The sequence below is a fragment of the Pinus tabuliformis genome, chromosome 7 (genome assembly GCF_031772625.1).
Source record: "Pinus tabuliformis cultivar Carrire ecotype Pingquan chromosome 7, CPIR1, whole genome shotgun sequence".
NCBI classification, from domain to species: Eukaryota; Viridiplantae; Streptophyta; class Pinopsida; order Pinales; family Pinaceae; genus Pinus; species Pinus tabuliformis.
In genome coordinates, this window is record NC_142293.1 from 299817894 (window position 1) to 299835901 (window position 18008).

At 36.6% G+C, this 18008-nt stretch overlaps 2 protein-coding genes and 1 pseudogene across 2 annotated transcripts; 2 read left to right on the forward strand and 1 right to left on the reverse strand.

Annotated features, from left to right (window-relative positions):
- The first annotated feature begins 5775 nt into the window (after positions 1-5775).
- On the forward strand, positions 5776-17266 carry LOC149247048 (uncharacterized). Its single transcript, XM_089455816.1, has 2 exons — positions 5776-5947; positions 16130-17266. Exon 2 carries the CDS (start codon positions 16273-16275, stop codon positions 16996-16998), a length of 726 nt encoding a protein of 241 aa, XP_089311942.1. The 5' UTR covers positions 5776-5947; positions 16130-16272; the 3' UTR covers positions 16999-17266.
- On the reverse strand, positions 9385-10222 carry LOC149247049 (putative kinase-like protein TMKL1 pseudogene; annotated as a pseudogene).
- On the forward strand, positions 11136-14200 carry LOC149247050 (uncharacterized). Its single transcript, XM_089443227.1, has 6 exons — positions 11136-11396; positions 11657-11856; positions 11986-12188; positions 12280-12355; positions 12581-12887; positions 14054-14200. Exons 1-6 carry the CDS (start codon positions 11136-11138, stop codon positions 14198-14200), a joined length of 1194 nt encoding a protein of 397 aa, XP_089299353.1.
- Positions 17267-18008: the final 742 nt, after the last annotated feature.

An 18008-nucleotide genomic window follows, 5' to 3' on the forward strand; every position in this document is an offset into this window, starting at 1 on the left:
TCGCATGCATGACATTGTTTTGCATGGATGGTCGTCGTTGCGGCTATTAGCTTCACACACATGCATGCTTTCCATTTTTTGAATCCTTCACTTGTTGTTTGCATGAATGATCATTCACTCTTGTTTGCACTCATCTCACCATGCATCCAAACTTATCATGTTTTCAGTCACCCGTCGGTCGATCTAGGCTGCCTTGCCCTAGACCGTTCCCTGCCCAGCTAGCACTGTGCATTTCCGGAAGCAAAGGCCCTACCTTCCCTCAAGAAATTACGCAAGTTTGGCCCAACACTGACCTCCAGACTTACATTGCGCAATTCTTGGAAGCAGTGTCTTACTGGCCGCAGAAACTACACAATGCAGTTTGCTGGTTGCATGTCACTACTGACTAAAATTGCGCATTCCGTAGTTTTAATCCTTAGCAGGCTAGGTTGGGTTGTGCATTGTGTAGTTCTAGCAGTTAGTCAGTTTCCTAACAACTCGACCTGTGCCTTATGCAGTTTTGGCAGTCAGCCTCCTGACCTCCTAGCGGAAACAACCTTCATGATCAGTAACACAGGGATGTTGCAAGTCAGTTCTCATGTTCATTTCGATTTTTGACTGACAGATTTCTTGCCATGAGCATTGCTATGTCTCCAGGCATGACAGGTGTTCATATGTCTCTCAGCAGCATAAGTACAATGGCCTTCAAAAACGTAGAGTCAAAGGACATCGTTGAGAGCACAATAGGGGTTGCAGCCAAGCAAGTGTCTATGAGCTTTCCTACCTATGAAGACATCAATTTTTTCGTAGACAAGGACATCAAGATGATATGGCAGTAGCATCACAACGAAGAGCACCATCAGCAGCAGCAGAAGGCAACATACCTGCACGCGACGAATGGAAGAGGAATGTTGTTAACATCATAGAGGCATAGAAAAGCTGCAAGTTCAAAGTAGATCTACTCATGATGGAAAAAACCTTGGAGATCAAGGCTATGAGGTGATGGCATGACAAGACGATCATGCGAGGGAAGAGAAACGAACAGAGAAGGAGTTGCATGTGTTGAAGCAGCAACTCAATTAAGAACAGGAGATGAGCATGTGAGAGAATGAGTTGCAATAGGAGCAGGTACATCAGGGGGTGCAACATGCACAGATGAATGAAACTACACCCATACAAGTTATAGATCCATCCCAGTAGCTGGCACGAAGCAAAGAAGGTGAGCAGTGTTGTTAATCTCATGCAAGGGAATTCAGCAACATGCATGTCATTTTGCACACGCATGTGATCCCATCCATTTGGCACACTCAGCGAGGCAAATACAAGAAGCAAGTCTGATTGGAGCTGAACATGTACTTCAACAAGTTGATTCACATGGTCACCAGCACATACTTGGAGATGAGCACAGACACTCAAGACAACCATGCACATGTTATCAGACGAGTCGGACAGAGGAGCCATATTAGTGTACCGAGATGCAACGGAGGCAAGAGTTTGCTTTCAACAAGATGTCACCATTGAGCGCAGGGACACCATCACGGACGACCAAGCTTGGCATGAGCTCACCACCTTCAACCAGCACAAGGAAGTCAAAGAGTTGGTCTCATCACAATGGTCCGAGTGTCAATGATGTCTTGCATGTCTTGGTCAAACCATTTTGTCTCACATGGGTACATGTGCATTGTAATGTATCATCTTGTCAAGTGGAAGTTCAAGTGTCGATGGTTGAATGTAACAGTCATAGAGTAGTTGAAGAGTCGTGAGGATAGATGAATGGTCACAAAGGGGAATGTCAAGGATCACCCCACTGTTTGCCCTGGTAAATTTTAGGGGTGAATTTTAACCCAAGGGCGAAATTTAAGGGGCTTTTCATTTTAGAGGGGCAAAATTTTTATAAAACACCCATTTCATATATTTAGCCCAACTTTTATTTAAAAAATAATTACTTTTTTCATTTTAGCCCAAAAAAAGGCGGATAAACTATGAAAAGACTCATTTGACCCGATTCGCTTCGTTTGGGAGGTTATACTCCATTACAATCGCCCAATTTTCTGCTTTGCAATGTTAAATTCATTTGCAATCACCCATTTGTTGGTTTGGGAGGTGGTTTGGGAGGTTGTATTTGGTCCCAATAAATAAAAGTATAAATAAAATGGAGGTATGGTAAATAAATAAAACCTTTTTTTATACTTACTCCAAAGGTATGGTAAATAAATAAAAATATAAATAAACAAGAGATGTGGTAAACAAATAAAACATTTTTTTATATTTACTCCATAAGTCACATTTATTACACTAAAGAAATGTGTTATATTTAGTTGAAGCCTATGGGCCAAATACTATGGGCCAAATACCATGGGCCAAATTATTATTAATACCATGCAAAAAAACATTATTAGCTCTAATATTAGTATTAATAAAAATAAAGATGGCACATGGTATTGACCCATGGTATTCACGTGGAATGTCGCCTATTTAAAGGGGGGAATTAAACCAGCATAGATCTTTCTTTACTCTGGATCTACTAAGCCCCGAGAGGGACCAAATTATTATTAATACCATGCAAAAAAACATTATTAACCCTAATATTAGTATTAATAAAAGTAAAGATGGCACATGGTATTGACCCATGGTATTCATGTGGAATGTAGCCTATTTAAAGGGGGAATTGAACCAACATAGATCCATGGGATCAAATATCGTGATATGCAAACTAGCATAGAGTGAAAAAATATTTGATCCCTCTCGGGGCTTGGTAGATTAAGAGTAAAAATGGATCTTTGAATTTAATGTCACTTAAACATTTTAACTTTGGTTAATAAAATAAAAGTCATTTATTAATTTTAGTAATTTTTATAAATTACTAATAGTAGTTTTTAAGTTCCAGGTTTATGATAACCCATAGTATTAACCCATGGTAATACCATGGTATTCATGCGAGCATAGACTATTTAAAGGGGAAATTCTATCAGATTAGATCCATCTTAGGGATAAATAGATTTCATCCCTCTAAGAGTGGTACATGTGGAGTTAAGATGGATATAGGTTATTTTTTATGATAATGAAGATATTAAATAAACTTATGAAATTATATTGTAAAAAAAATCTTAAGGTGAATCATTAAAGCTACATTTAGTCACTTCACAAAATTTAGTAAAAAACACCAATATCTCCATTAATATTGTTTTTGCTGATTTAACAAAAAAAATTCAAAACATTGAAAGCTTATCAATCTTTCCGTAGATTTCCCACCATGAAGGTAGTGAATTATGCTAATAAGCAATTTAGATTGGGAGAGAGGTAATTAAATTTTATTATTTAATTGAATATTTCCAATTAAAATAATAATAATTCTACATTTATATATTTATATATTGATTGGAAGGTTTCTGACAACTGTCATTTCTTTCCATTAGACCTCCTTCAGGCCTTTGGGATACCTACTACTTTCTTATATTATATAGTTGGGGCTTGCTACTTGTTAGCGTGTTGGGGTAAACAAACTTGATGTGCTTTTTTTATCTCGCAGTTGGAGTCTATAGAATAAGAAAGAAATTTGATAACTTGACAAAAGTGGTAGAGAAAAGATTACTCTCTCCTACCTTGACAGAACTAGTGGTCAAGATCAACACCTACAAAAAATTTGTTGTGGAATATTATCAAAACTAATAGAAGGATATGAAAGAATTTATAGTGAGAACCTTGACAAACACAGCCACTAAAACTTGCAACATTGTTTGTAGGAAGAAAAAATTATCTTTCTTCTTTCCAAACATGTATGTTGTTATATTACAGTGTAATGAATATGTTTTCCTATTATCATTTATGGTTTCATACATTAACAAAACATTCACCAAGACTTCACAATGTTTTATTATTCAGTGAAAGATTTTCCAAGATCTTACAAGATTTTATAATTCAGTAAAAGATTCGCCATGAATTTACAGGATAATATAATCTAGTGAGAGATTCGCCAAAATATATATATATATATATATATATATATATATATATATATATATATATATATATATATATATATATATTCATATTATATTATTGATAAAATTGCCTCCGATTTTTCCTATGTATCATGGGGATTTTCCCATTTATTATACATATAAATTTAGGGTGGTTCTTAAAATTTTCCCTGCCCTTTCCTATAAATAGTCCCTCATAATTCATTGTTGAGGCTTTTTGTCAGCCAAGCTTCCAATAGGAATTTCTTAGAGAAAGCTTGGAAAGTATTGTAACGAGCCTTGGCTTCTCCACTATGCAGAACTAGTATATCTCTTTGGAGGAGCACGCGGTTGTGGTTGTAACGTTCCGTTGTCAAAACTAGTGGTTGGACATGGATGTATTGTATGACCAGAACTTACACTTCTTAATATAACAGAGCCAACATGTTTCATGCATATGTTGTATTGTATTTCAACTATCTTGAGTACTCTAAATGATATATGTATTTGTTTGCTTATGCATGCATGTGTAGCTATTTCTGTATATGTATGTATGGATCTTTGTGAACTGTGTTGTTGGTTTAACCATCACTTTGGATTGCTAGCTAACTTGCCTTCCATGTTGTGATGAATCTTTGCTCTTGTGTTCCCTTCTTAACTCTATGCTATCAAAGGTTTCCAAGGGGCGCACTCACCTCACTTTCCATGTGTTAGGACCGTTCATGCACCATCCTTAACTTACCGCATGTCACACCCTTGCTACCAACATGGACATATTACTTGCCTCTGTGCGGAACTGCGGTCAAGGCATTATCGTACGACCCACTGTTGGGACTCCTACACCAAATGGTTTGAGGTCTAATGGGGACTTCTTACCGGAAAGATCCCCTGACATGTTAGTGGGTCCATCACCGTCAACCTAATACTATTCTCATATAATAATCCCTCTTCATTACGTCCAATTTTTTTTATTATTGTTTGCCTTAATACCAAATTAATATTTTTTTTCCTCCTTAATTAGAATACAACAGTTTTATAATAATACATTTTATGTTATAGAATTTTATAATAAGTAGTATTCAATAGCTTGATTTGTTACTACGCAGGCGGTTTCTTAGAAACTTGGGACATTTCCACACTCTATATGGTTCATTCTACAAATTGACAACCTAAATTCAAACTATAAAAACTTACCTTTTCAAATCTATTTTTTCCTTTATAATTAATTATTTTAAACCCTTCATATAACTACTAGCATTCAATCAATTGATTTTACAATTACCTCTACCATGATGACTTCGCTAATTGCTAATGATAGATTAATAACTCTAATAATTGGGAGCACGGTTCTTTCTCCATAATTTTTATTTTCTAGTCACATTATATATATAGTTTGCATATAGTTTATCGCAATTTTTTAAATGGATCGGCAACATTATCCACGAGGATTTGTCTGTTACCATGGCTGATATGATGAGCTACACATTTTACATTTGAGGTAATGAATTTATATTTTAATAATATTAACTCCCCCTGGCACGGCAAGGGCTAACCAGCCATATATTGTGCCATTAATGCCCTTGCCAGCTATGTATGGGCAGCGGATGGCATAAGATGGATACATGACTCCGGCCGGTGACATTGTATTCTCCGGCGACATACCCGGGACCCACCACACGACCCAAAACTCAAAAATATAATTCCCGTAACTCATTTCGCGCCACCGGAACTCTGCAACCACAACCACCGTGCTCTGCAACCCGCAAACCCTCTGCTCTGCAACCCGCAACCCGCCGGACTGAAGCGCTGCAAACTCCTGGTATATACCTGCGCCGTCTCTCGAGTCTCTATCTGCACGAGGATTCTCAACTGCGGATTATCCATCGGGATATTAAAGCCAGCAATATTTTGTTGGACGAAAAACTGAATCCTAAGATTGTAGATTTCGGCTTAGCACGACTTTTTCCTGAAGACGAGACTCACATCAGCACAAGAGTCGCTGGAACTTTGTAAGATTTGCAAACAATTATTACTCTTTCACAATGTCAAAAGCTGTCTACAATTAGGGATGCATATATTTCCCCAATAGGCTGATTTTACTCCAGAAAAACTGATAGTGTGGCACTCTTTCTTTTTCCCAATCATTTTTTAGGATTTACATTTATTGGTGTAGAGCCCACGTTCTGCTCCAATCTGATTCATACAGAGAGCCTTGAGCTCCTCACCAAATCCACATTTCAACCAGTTGGACAAATATACAAACCTACAAATCTAGTGATATTCTACAGCGGAAACAAAACAAAGTAGGATTATAAGAGGGAAACAACAAGAAATAGTGCAGACAGCTGATTGCCTTGTAAAATACTTCTCTTATCTGAAATAAACAAAACAATACAGCCTTCAAAACACGCTTCAGTAATTACTTTTAATTCACCAAGTTTTTATTTATAATTTCAGGACAATAAACTATTTCCTACTGAGAATAAGTTTCTCTCTCCAGACTGAGAAATTTCCTTTAGGTTAGGTTGTAGTTGAGGCTATCAAATGGCTCTAATGTTATAGATCCTGTTCTATCCAGTGCGTCCAAGCCTTGTATCATTCTCAGTGATGGATAAAGGGTACTTACAACTTTCTCCCTGTTCCCTATCCTCATATATATGAAATATGTTTTTTCTTACTATCTCTCTCCACCTTCATCTTCACTTCCAAATTTTCCTTATAATTTTCTCCCTCCTTTATCTCCATAGTATGTTTTCCCTATTATATCTCCCCACTCCCACTTTCTGGGTTGGGTGGGGAGAGATAATAAGGAGAACATGTATATAAGGGTGGAGGTGGGAGTTGTCAATTGGATTTATCTTAGGTGGTTGGAGGAATGATTGCTATCACTACTCAGTTTCAATTTCAATTAGTAACATGTTATTGAAATCATAATCATTATTTAAGTGATGAAAATTTCTATCTTAAAGCCTTTACTTTATCTTGATGTTTGGTCCACTGAAAAATCCAAATTATGAAAAATCTCTGAACTGTAAATAAACTGAACCAGCTCCCCTCGCTCAAAAAAAAATTCTCACGCTCCATGTGTAGAATTATTGGGCATATCCCCCTCTCTGCTCCTTAACCTTTACCCAATCACCTCATGCCACATCATCTTCATGGCCTTGACCCTCTCAACTAGCAACTGCTCACTGCCAATCACCATTTTTGTATTCGTTCTTAATCAAACCAATTCACACAACAACCCACATACCCAATCACCTCATGGTACTATATCACAAACAAGACGCTGCCACATCATCTTCGTTGCCTTAACCCTCTCAACTAGCAACTGCTCACTCCTAATCACCATTGTTGATTTCACAGTTCCCTGTATGCGCTCTGTCCACTATTGAAAAGTCCAATTTTGCAATTGTAAAAAATCCAATCGTGTTCGCTGTCCACTCTGGAAAATCCTATTTTACTATTGTGAAAAATCCAGCCTTACCATCATAACCTTCAATGTTAAACTTCTCTCCCCTGCTTATCCAACTTACCAAATTCTTCTCAAGATAATCATGAAAGTGGATGGGGAAACTAATAAAATCTGACCAATTAAAATAGATGTTCACCTTGGTTATATTTTCAGAAATAGAATAATAAGCCATGGTACTTCCCTCTTTTTCGTCTAACACTCCAGACATCATCAACGGGGTTCTCCTCCATTATATTCTCAGTTAGAATGGTCAGTTTGAAAACAACATCCTCTCTCTATATTTTGTTTGCAATCAGCCACATTTAGTTCATTGACTGTTAGTACCAGTTGGTCTTGACCAACTGTTTGCAATCAGCCACATTCAGTTCATTGACTGTTAGTACCAATTCATCTTGACCAACCAAACTACTGACAAGTAACATTTCCACTGTTTTCTCCATGGGAATGGATCCTTTTCTCCATTTCTCTTGCCAAATTCCAAATCAGCTTTAGCTTAGTCATTTCCATGTATGCAATTCTTTGTCTCTTAATAAATGAGAAACTGCAGACAAGCAGAAATCTGTTAGTGATCATAAAATGAATATGGATCGTGGGAGTTCCACGGTGCATTACCCTAATATGCATGGCACATGCTCAATCAAAGCATTAGAGTATGACCGCTGTGGCAAAGTAAGAAATTAAAGAAGATGAATTAGTCATCTGACAGAGGACAAGGAGAAGACAGTAACTTAGATGCTTATGCAGTGAACGCCATTGGGTGCCCTCAAAGGAGCCTGCCTAAGCGAATTGATATTTGGAGTTACATATGTTTATATATGATATCTGAATTTTGATTAAATACTAAGCTAGGATAGAATTTCTTGGCCTGCTAGGTCTTGGCCCCTCCCACCAGTTCATACCATCTTAATATTAGTCATTTCCATGTATGCAATTCTTTGTCTCTTAATAAATGAGAAACTGCAGACAAGCAGCAATCTGTTAGTGATCATAAAATGAATATGGATCGTGGGAGTTCCACGGTGCATTACCCTAATATGCATGGCACATGCTCAATCAAAGCATTAGAGTAGGACCGTTGTGGCAAAGTAAGAAATTAAAGAGGATGAATTAGTCATCTGACAGAGGACAAGGAGAAGACAGTAACTTAGATGCTTATGCAGTGAACGCCATTGGGTGCCCTCAAAGGAGCCTGCCTAAGGGAATTGATATTTGGAGTTACATATGTTTATATATGATATCTGAATTTTGATTAAATACTAAGCTAGGATTGAATTTCTTGGCCTGCTAGGTCTTGGCCCCTCCCACCGGTCCATACCATCTTAATATTTTAGGATCCCAATCAAACCCTTTTTCATTAAGATGTCACTGCTAAGTCATATATCACATTGGTGTATGCAATTTTTGTTTGTGAGAGAAGAAATCCATTTTTACTCAGGGATTGGTTGATTTGCAGACATTGTAGAAATGCATAATTGTAATGTGTACAATTGTTAGTAATGGTTCTAACTAATAGGCCACAACACTGAAAGTAATAATATTAGCCATTCATTCCACCAACATCACCAACTTCAATTCAAAAACAAGGGTTCTGCATTAAGCCCAAGAATTCAAGAACCCATTCACTGAATCCCAACTCACATGGACTAAAAAGCTGGAGCTGGCCCGAAGCTCCATTAGAAGCTGCAGCATATTGAAGCTGCAAGTCTTCCAGCACATTGACCGGTGCAAACAGAACAGGAAAGTTGGGTGTCCCATTCTCACCTCCAAATACATTTCTCATCCTGCCATCAGTCACCAAACAACCCAAAAGGCCATTGATTAACATATATCAAATCAACAGAGTGTACCAAATTCAATCAAGACCAGATTTGAAATATCAATCAAAATAACAAAAAACCATACTTGTTCCTCATGTCTTGCACAAGAATGTTTGGGTGCTCATTGACATGTTGGCAGCTAATGCAGGAGCCCTTATTCCATCGGGCTTCTCATTCCTCCTCCCAGAATGGAAAGGTCAAAGAGATCTGAAATCCTTTCTTCAAGCACTGCATTCTTCACAACTGTTGGTAGATCAATAATTTGATTGGATGAGTCCCTTTCAATTGGTCTTCTGCCAGTGAGAATTTCAAGTAATATAATACCAAAACTATAAATATCTGTTTTTGTGTTTGCCTTGTTCATCTTGAGCAGTTCAGGTGCTTTATAACCTTGAGAAGCAGAAGCTTCTGGCATTGCCAGTTTTGTACCCGGATTCATAAGTAAGTGAAGACCAAAGTCAGAAAGATGGGCCTCATAATTATCATCTATGAGTATGTTCTTGGACTTGAGATTGCCATGTATGATAGGCGTTTCCAGGCAAGTGTGAAGGTACGCTAGACCCCTTGCAGCACCTAGTGCAATTCTATGCAGTTTAGCCCAACCAGGTGCTGGTCTGTTTGCATCTACATTCGAAAAGAAAGATCAGATTTTTATAGATGTGTATGCTGCATGATAAAATACCGTAGCACAGTGGATAAGAAAATTGCATAAAAAATGGTTTCCAGATCTTTGAGTCACTGAACTCTTTTGCCAGCATCTACAATATAGTAAAACTAGATTTCTGTAGGTAGTCAAGGTGCACTCGAATCTTACAAAATCAAAGCATCTTACTTTCATAATAAAATAAAACCCTTCCTTTTTCATTTTTCTAGCCTTTATCACTCGCATTTTGGGTTTGTGTGGGTTTGGCATACAGACCAGAACTACTGGAAGAGCCTTCTTCAGTAGTCTTTGAATTAAAGATCAAACTGTTTTCATGCACTGAACACATCACCGGAATTCATCTGAGCATAACAAAGTGGAACAAACTGATTAAAGTTGTATAACATTTTTTTCTTTGCAACAGATTTTGCATGTTATTATGTTTCTTTCAGCAATGTATTGATTATACCAAGATGAAGCATTTGAAAGTCTATAATACTGTTTTGTGCATGGGTAGGAAATATTGAAGGGGAGATAGGGAATTATGCTGTAAATGTGTTTATATCTGGTGGGAACTCTCAGTGTAAATTCTACACACTACAAAAAATTTCATAGTATGAACTGTTGCTCATATGTGTTCCCTCATTTGTATAGGGATTTGAAGAATGACGAAGTGGGAATTGATCAATGAGTTGGAGGTTGAGGACCCAGAAGGGATGATAGAGTTTTCAGCGGAAGATTTGACATGGACAGAAGTAGCAGGAGACCAAGTCGCAATTATTCCATATTGTCGACTTGAGGATTTTATAAGGGGAGAGCAAATGAGGGAACCCGCACCTACTCAATTTGTTGCTAAAATTCGAAAAATTAAAGATGTGAAGGATATCAAGAGGACAAATTATTCAACATATCTAGAATATGTTGTGTGAGTCTCTCTCTTTCTCTCTCTCTATCTATATTAAATTTTGATTTTAAGTTCACTATGTCAAACATGCATAAATATTTTATTTAATTTTTGGTGAATTGCTGATCGCAGATATAGGTGTGCCTATGGTCCAAATCGTGTACAATCCAGCAATGTGGCTGAACCTGGATCCACAACTAAGAAACGTCTTCCACGTCACAGCATCAAAGTTGGTTGTCAGTGTCACTTTATTATGCGACGACTTGCTATTAGACCAAATGATGCCGTTCTAATATATACAGCATGCAGACATATTGATGACAAAAATGTGGTTTGTCATGGAAATGAGGCAAATGACATGCCCAAGAAATTCAATTTTGCGCCGCATTTAACACAGCATATACGAACTATTGTTGAAGATTTGGTTCGTGATGGTTTTAATGCTACGATGATCTGGGAAAAATTTATCTTTGATTTAAGGTATGGATCTGGTGAGCTTTTCACAGGGGCACCTCGAGATTCTTTCATGACAAGAAAGGATGTGTCAAACATGTACAATAATATCAAGAGGCTAGAGTATGTGAAGCATGAAAATGATCCAATGAGTGTGGATTGTTGGGTTAGTGAGTGCCCAGAGAGCTTTTTCTTCTACCAACAACAAGATGTTGTTAAAAACATTCCTTTCATTATAGGCATACAAACTAAGTGGATGCTTTCAATGATGGTGAGATACTCACACAACAACATGTTATCAATGGACTCCACTTTTAGCACTAACAAATATGGGGTAAACATATTTACCAAAACTTCATTTATTCTACTTTATTTCAATGTCGTCCTCTTATATGCTTATAATCTTGTTTTCTTATTGTAATGCAGTATCAACTATACACCATAATGGCTTTTGATGATCATCACAATGGGATTCCAGTGGCATGGGTAATATCATCACGGAATGGTACTCCTGATATTTGTAAATGGATGTCGCAATTATTTGCAAATGGGAAAAAGGAAAACCCAGATTGGCATGTCCGAGCTGTCATCACAGATGATGCAGCAGCGGAAATCGAGGCATTAAGGTGAACCAGTTTTTTCTTTTTAGAATAGTTAAAAAGTAATAATGTTCAAGGATATTCTCTTATAATGTTATATTATTTCAGGTCTTGCACAAACTGTACACTATTGTTGTGTGTATGGCATGTCCGTAGAGCCTGGTTGAAAAATGTTGGAACGAAAGTCAGGGGAAAGGAAAATAAAGTCCGTATCTTCCGTGCTCTGGGATTAATCATGCATTCGTGTGAAGATGATGCATCTGTGCAACATGAAATTCAAAGTTTCTTTGATGAATTCAAAGAAGAAACAGTGTTTTTGGATTATTTTGCAACCAACTGGTTAAACAACAACAAGCTATGTAAGTTTCCTAAGGTTGCATTTTATCAATTTATTTTGTAATTCACAATTTCCTATTGTTTTTTCGCATCTAATATATGTTTTTTTTTCAGATATGTGGGCAAAAGCATATAGGGACTTCCCACATTCCAACCAGGATACTAATAATGCTATCGAATCTTATCACCGGTATCTAAAGCAAAGGTACCTCTGTGAGAAGAATAATGCGTCCCATAGAAGGGTGGATTGGCTGTTGCACCTTTTATTAAAAAAGGTTGAGTTGTATTACATTCACATGCAACGTCTAAAAAATGTTGGTTTTGTCCGAGCTTCAAAAATTGAGCAACAAATAAATTTAAGTAAGTGCAAAGCAAAGAATATCCCAGATGAAGATTGTATGGCTGATGGAAACAGGGAAAGTGAGTATTTGGTTCGTAGCCAAACTACGGCAACTCGTGATACATGGTATCATGTCATCTATAAAGGGCAGAACCTGCACTTTTGTAATTGCAAATGGGCCCTAAATGGCAATATTTGCAAGCATATTCTAAAAGTTGAGATGGTAGTGACTAGCAAGGTTTCAAGTGGCAATGAATTGCCTAATGTCTATAGGTCTATTACAGAAAGACCTGGATATTTACTTGATTTAAATGAATCGTTTGCAATGAGCCCAGAAATTGAAATGAGCCTTCCGGCTTCTCCTTCCACTGATCCAACCATGGTAAGGCAAGATAGCGCCCTAACAATCGATGAGGAAATTGAACTTGTGATGTCATCAACTCATAAGATATTGAGGGGTTTATTACAAATAACACCCAAATCTTTGGAGCAGGCATATGCACTAAATGAATTGGTAAAAAATGTCAGCGAAGAGTACAATAATAAGAAATTTGATGTTCTAACTCCATCCAAGGTCACTACCAAGAGGCGACATAGTTTCTTGAGCCCAACAAAAAAAGGGGGGCAAAGTGTTCCTGCGTTGAAATCAAGAAAATGTGGACCACAGTTTCTAAAGGTTGGACGGTGTCGTGGAAGGAAAAGAAGCCTGAATGAACAATTGGAGATTTCTTCTACAAAAGAAATCAAGGTGGACCACACATCTAGAAGGGTACAAGGTTCTATTCTGCAAAATACTGGTATGGAAATATTAATTGATCTACCATTTATTGTGAAATTCAAAACTTTAAGATAAGGCTAAACTTATACTCTAGATGAAATTCTGGATTGAAAACTTTAAGGTAAGGCTAAACTTGTACTCTATGGATGAAATTCTGGATTGTCAACTTGAAAGTGAGGATAAGCATCTACTTAATAGATAAAATTTTGGTTTCACATAAACTTATGTGAATGATCAGTAGCCCCTTGTGCAGATTCTGGAACCGGCATACCAGATAAGAATGTTACCCTTGAAACTGCCATAAGGGATTTCTCAGGCAAATTGGAAGGATCTATTTGTGAGGAAAACAAGGAGGCAGAGATTTTCCAAAGCTTCACTTCCCATACCTGCCATTGTAAATTTAGAATTCAGTTCTTTGACAGTAATAGCTCAGTTCTTTGACAATACTACTATTAGCCCTTAATGATACTTGCATCCGCAATGGAGGAGGAAAAAGATATTGGTTATTGAATTAACCATAAACAACAAATCATGACAGATAAAAAGAGATCATCTAAACTATAGATGATTTAAAATGGTTAGTTTAGTTGAGGATACTGGACTTTCCAACAGAAAATAAGCTTTACAAATATTTATATAGGACAAGGATGTGACTTTTCATCTCTACTATTCATCTTGCAGGCAGTCTCGCTGATGATATCAAAGGATTTGCAGAATTTTGCAGTGGCACTAATCCTTTGACATGAGGAACTGTACCCTTGATTTGACAGGAAATATTTGAAGCTTTGCTGATTGAGAGCTTCAAAGTCTATTCATGGTTCCTCCAATACGAAGAACCACCCGTAGGCATAAAAAATGGAGTGCAGCGTGAAATCAACATGATCAAAATCCCTGGAAACAAGCTACAATCTCAGTAAACAGTTTAATACAGGAACTCCAGAAATATCATAAAACAAACAGCTATATTGAAGGGAAAATCATATGCAATTACAGATGTAAAGAAGTTTTTCTTGATAACCTTTTTTACTTCTACGATGAAATATGTTTTGTCAACTTCATCTAGTGCCCTAAGCTCATATGGAGTTTTATCATTTAAATATTTTATCATTTATTTTGTTGTTAGGACTTTGTTTTCCAACTCATTATTAATTATTTTGATGACTGTATATGACTTTGAGATATATGACTGTATATGACTGTATTTTGATGACTGTATATGACTTTATATGACTGTATATGACTGTATATGACTGTATTTTGATGACTGTATATGACTTTTGATGACTGTATATGACTGTATTTTGATGACTGTATATGACTTTGTTTTCCAACTCATTATTAATTAGTTTTGTTTCTTTCATTTTATGAATTGAGATGCCTTTCTTTGATATTAAATTGTACTTTTGCCTCTACTAGAGTGCCCATGTTTCCTCAATTCTATTTCAAATAATCTAAGATCTGATAATGCTTTGGACATTTGTTCTACAAGATCCTAAGTATATATGGCATTTGAAGTGGAAGCAACACAGACATGAGCCTTCTGAGATAGTTCTAAATGCTAAATCTTCTCTTGCAGATATTATCGGTGGCTTGTGACTTTTATAAAAGAAGTTTTTCTTGATAACCTTTTTTACTTCTACGATGAAATATGTTTTGTCAACTTCATCTAGTGCCCTAAGCTCATATGGAGTTTTATCATTTAAATATTTTATCATTTATTTTGTTGTTAGGACTTTGTTTTCCAACTCATTATTAATTATTTTGATGACTGTATATGACTTTGAGATATATGACTGTATATGACTGTATTTTGATGACTGTATATGACTTTATATGACTGTATATGACTGTATATGACTGTATTTTGATGACTGTATATGACTTTTGATGACTGTATATGACTGTATTTTGATGACTGTATATGACTTTGTTTTCCAACTCATTATTAATTAGTTTTGTTTCTTTCATTTTATGAATTGAGATGCCTTTCTTTGATATTAAATTGTACTTTTGCCTCTACTAGAGTGCCCATGTTTCCTCAATTCTATTTCAAATAATCTAAGATCTGATAATGCTTTGGACATTTGTTCTACAAGATCCTAAGTATATATGGCATTTGAAGTGGAAGCAACACAGACATGAGCCTTCTGAGATAGTTCTAAATGCTAATTCTTCTCTTGCAGATATTCAATTTCATTGTTTCTTCATATAAACTCTTATAGCAGTTGCGCCTTTTCTTTTTCTACTTGTAAAAGTTTTGTTGTTTGTACATGTTCAATTCCTAGGATTTTCAACTTTTTCCTCAAGGACTGCATTTTTGTTTATGTGTTTTGAAGGAGAATATTGATAGCCTTTATGTTAATTGGATTCACTCCCATATTCATTGTTAACTTCTTATATTCTTGTAATTGCATATGATAAAACAAACTTCAAGTTAAACTGATATATGGATAACCACAATTAGATACACAGTAAAAGCTGAACAGTAAAAGTGCATCAGTATGCTTATAAATTTCTATATACAAACTGTATGCTCTTTTCTATTACACTGCAATAAATTAGAGGTTTCCATTAACATTTTTTAATAATAATAAGTTCTGGCTACTTAATGCGGATCATTCACAAGGCTGTGCAAGCATTCTTGAATTATGAGACTAGTAACAGAAAAAGGAAAAATGGTTACTTCAACTTAAACTGATATATGGATAACCACAATTACATACACAATATGGTTATAAATTTTGAGCTGACAAAGAGTATATATATATAATTGGCTCGTTTCGTTATATAAGGCCATGGTGGGTATGCGATTGCATAACAACGTGTTTTTTTCTTTTTTGTTACAGCTGAAGCTCCTCCTAGTGCTTTGTTATTGCGTGAGGAGATCAAGGATCAACAGACCTTGGCTCAATCTACAGTTGCAACAGTTGCTCAATCTACAGGACTAGTATCTCTGTCTCAATCTACTGGGTTACATGTTCCTCTATCTATGAGTTCACAGTCAGCCAACAATATAAATTTTCAAACGCCTTTGCAAGGAGTCAAACAGAGTGAGTTGAAATCAGCTTCATCAATTGCTAAATCCAGTGAAGTCAATCTAGCAGGTGCAAAATTTACCTCAAATGTATCCCAGTCAAAATTGCTTGAGATTGTCTCCAGAAGTAACCGACTTATGCAATGGGCATCTGCCAAACCAGCTGAACATGTGCAACCTGTTTCAAGTGTCCAGACGACAACTTCTGGCAGCACTGGTTTTGATAGAAGGTTGGATGGTAATTCCAATTGTGTGGCCAGGGAACCATATGGTGATACAAAACTATCAGGCATTTCTAGTAGTGTTCCTCAATTTATTCAACAGCAGGCACCCATGGACATGCCTCTGTATATGCGTTCACAGCTGAGCTGGATGCATCCTCAGAATCTGTCATCTCATGCCACTTCTCAGGGAGGTGTAAACTCGATGTTAGAATTGCCGAATTCAACCACACAGAGTCCTTTTAATTGCAGGCAGATACCAATGGGAGCTGATACATCCCAATCTCAAAAACAACTATGGAAGTCTTTACCTTCAAAACAGCCTTCTCAACAGACATCTGAATTTTCAAATTCGATTCCACCAGATTTGAATGTAGAAAAACAGTCTCCAAGGTCTCCAGTTAGGCAGTCTTCTGGAATGCTGGTTGATTCACAGCCTGATTTGGCCCTCCAGCTTTGATTTATTGAGCATTTAAAAGGTTGACAGGGAACATAATTATGTGTGAATCTCTTGGGACAGTTTTGAATAACTTGAACTTCTTAGTGGTTGGTGAAATTTGTTGGCTAGTTAGGGCATTGAAACTGGTTTCCTTCTATTTGTATGTTTAGCTATGCTTGTGGTTCCTTTGCAGGCAAACCAACTTGGTCTTTGTAATATCAAAAGCTCTGCATTTTTGCGACCATTGAAACAGTTCTGTTAATATTATTAAGGGAAAAATTCATGAACTCTTAATTATTTCAAATTCTGAGTTTTTCTTGTTTTCATTAATTATACACAATTCCCACTTGGTCCTGAACTTTGGCTGCTGATGACCTGTGATTCTCCAAGCAAGTTTCTAGGAGTACTGCACTGTTTCTAGTCTATTCTGTCAGCATTGTCGTCAAATCTATATCAAACCTCTTTTTCCATCCATATTTTCAGGCCTTAAAAGAAGTGTGGATTGATAGCACAGCATAATTCAGGTGGAGATTGAGAGGCACAGAAATGTCTAAAATATAGCATTTGAAGCTGTCAAGGCAGACAATATATTACAAAACCTAATAAACTCTGGAATTGTTGATAAGGAAGTAATTTTGTAATTATTGAGGAAGATAATGCTTCCTTGACAGTACCCTCATGCTATGAAACTCTCGGTAGGCACAACCATCAGCAATATAAACTACAATCCAGCACTGTAAAATGATTGGCATCATTAATCTCTTGGTTGACTAGAAAGTCTATGCATCTCTGCATATGATGTTGCAGGAAACAACTTAACGATACCAGTGTCATATTGGTGTGATAAGAACTAGTGTATTATGGCAACTCTGACATTCTATTGGAAGTCTGAATCACTGTAACAGAATTTTTGCAAGGTTCCAGAATGACCAAAGAAATTGTGCTTCCCAATGCTATATGAAATGAGGACAGTGGGATCTTTGAAACATTCAGAGGCATACAAAGTGAACGGGCTTCCCATTGTTGTGCAT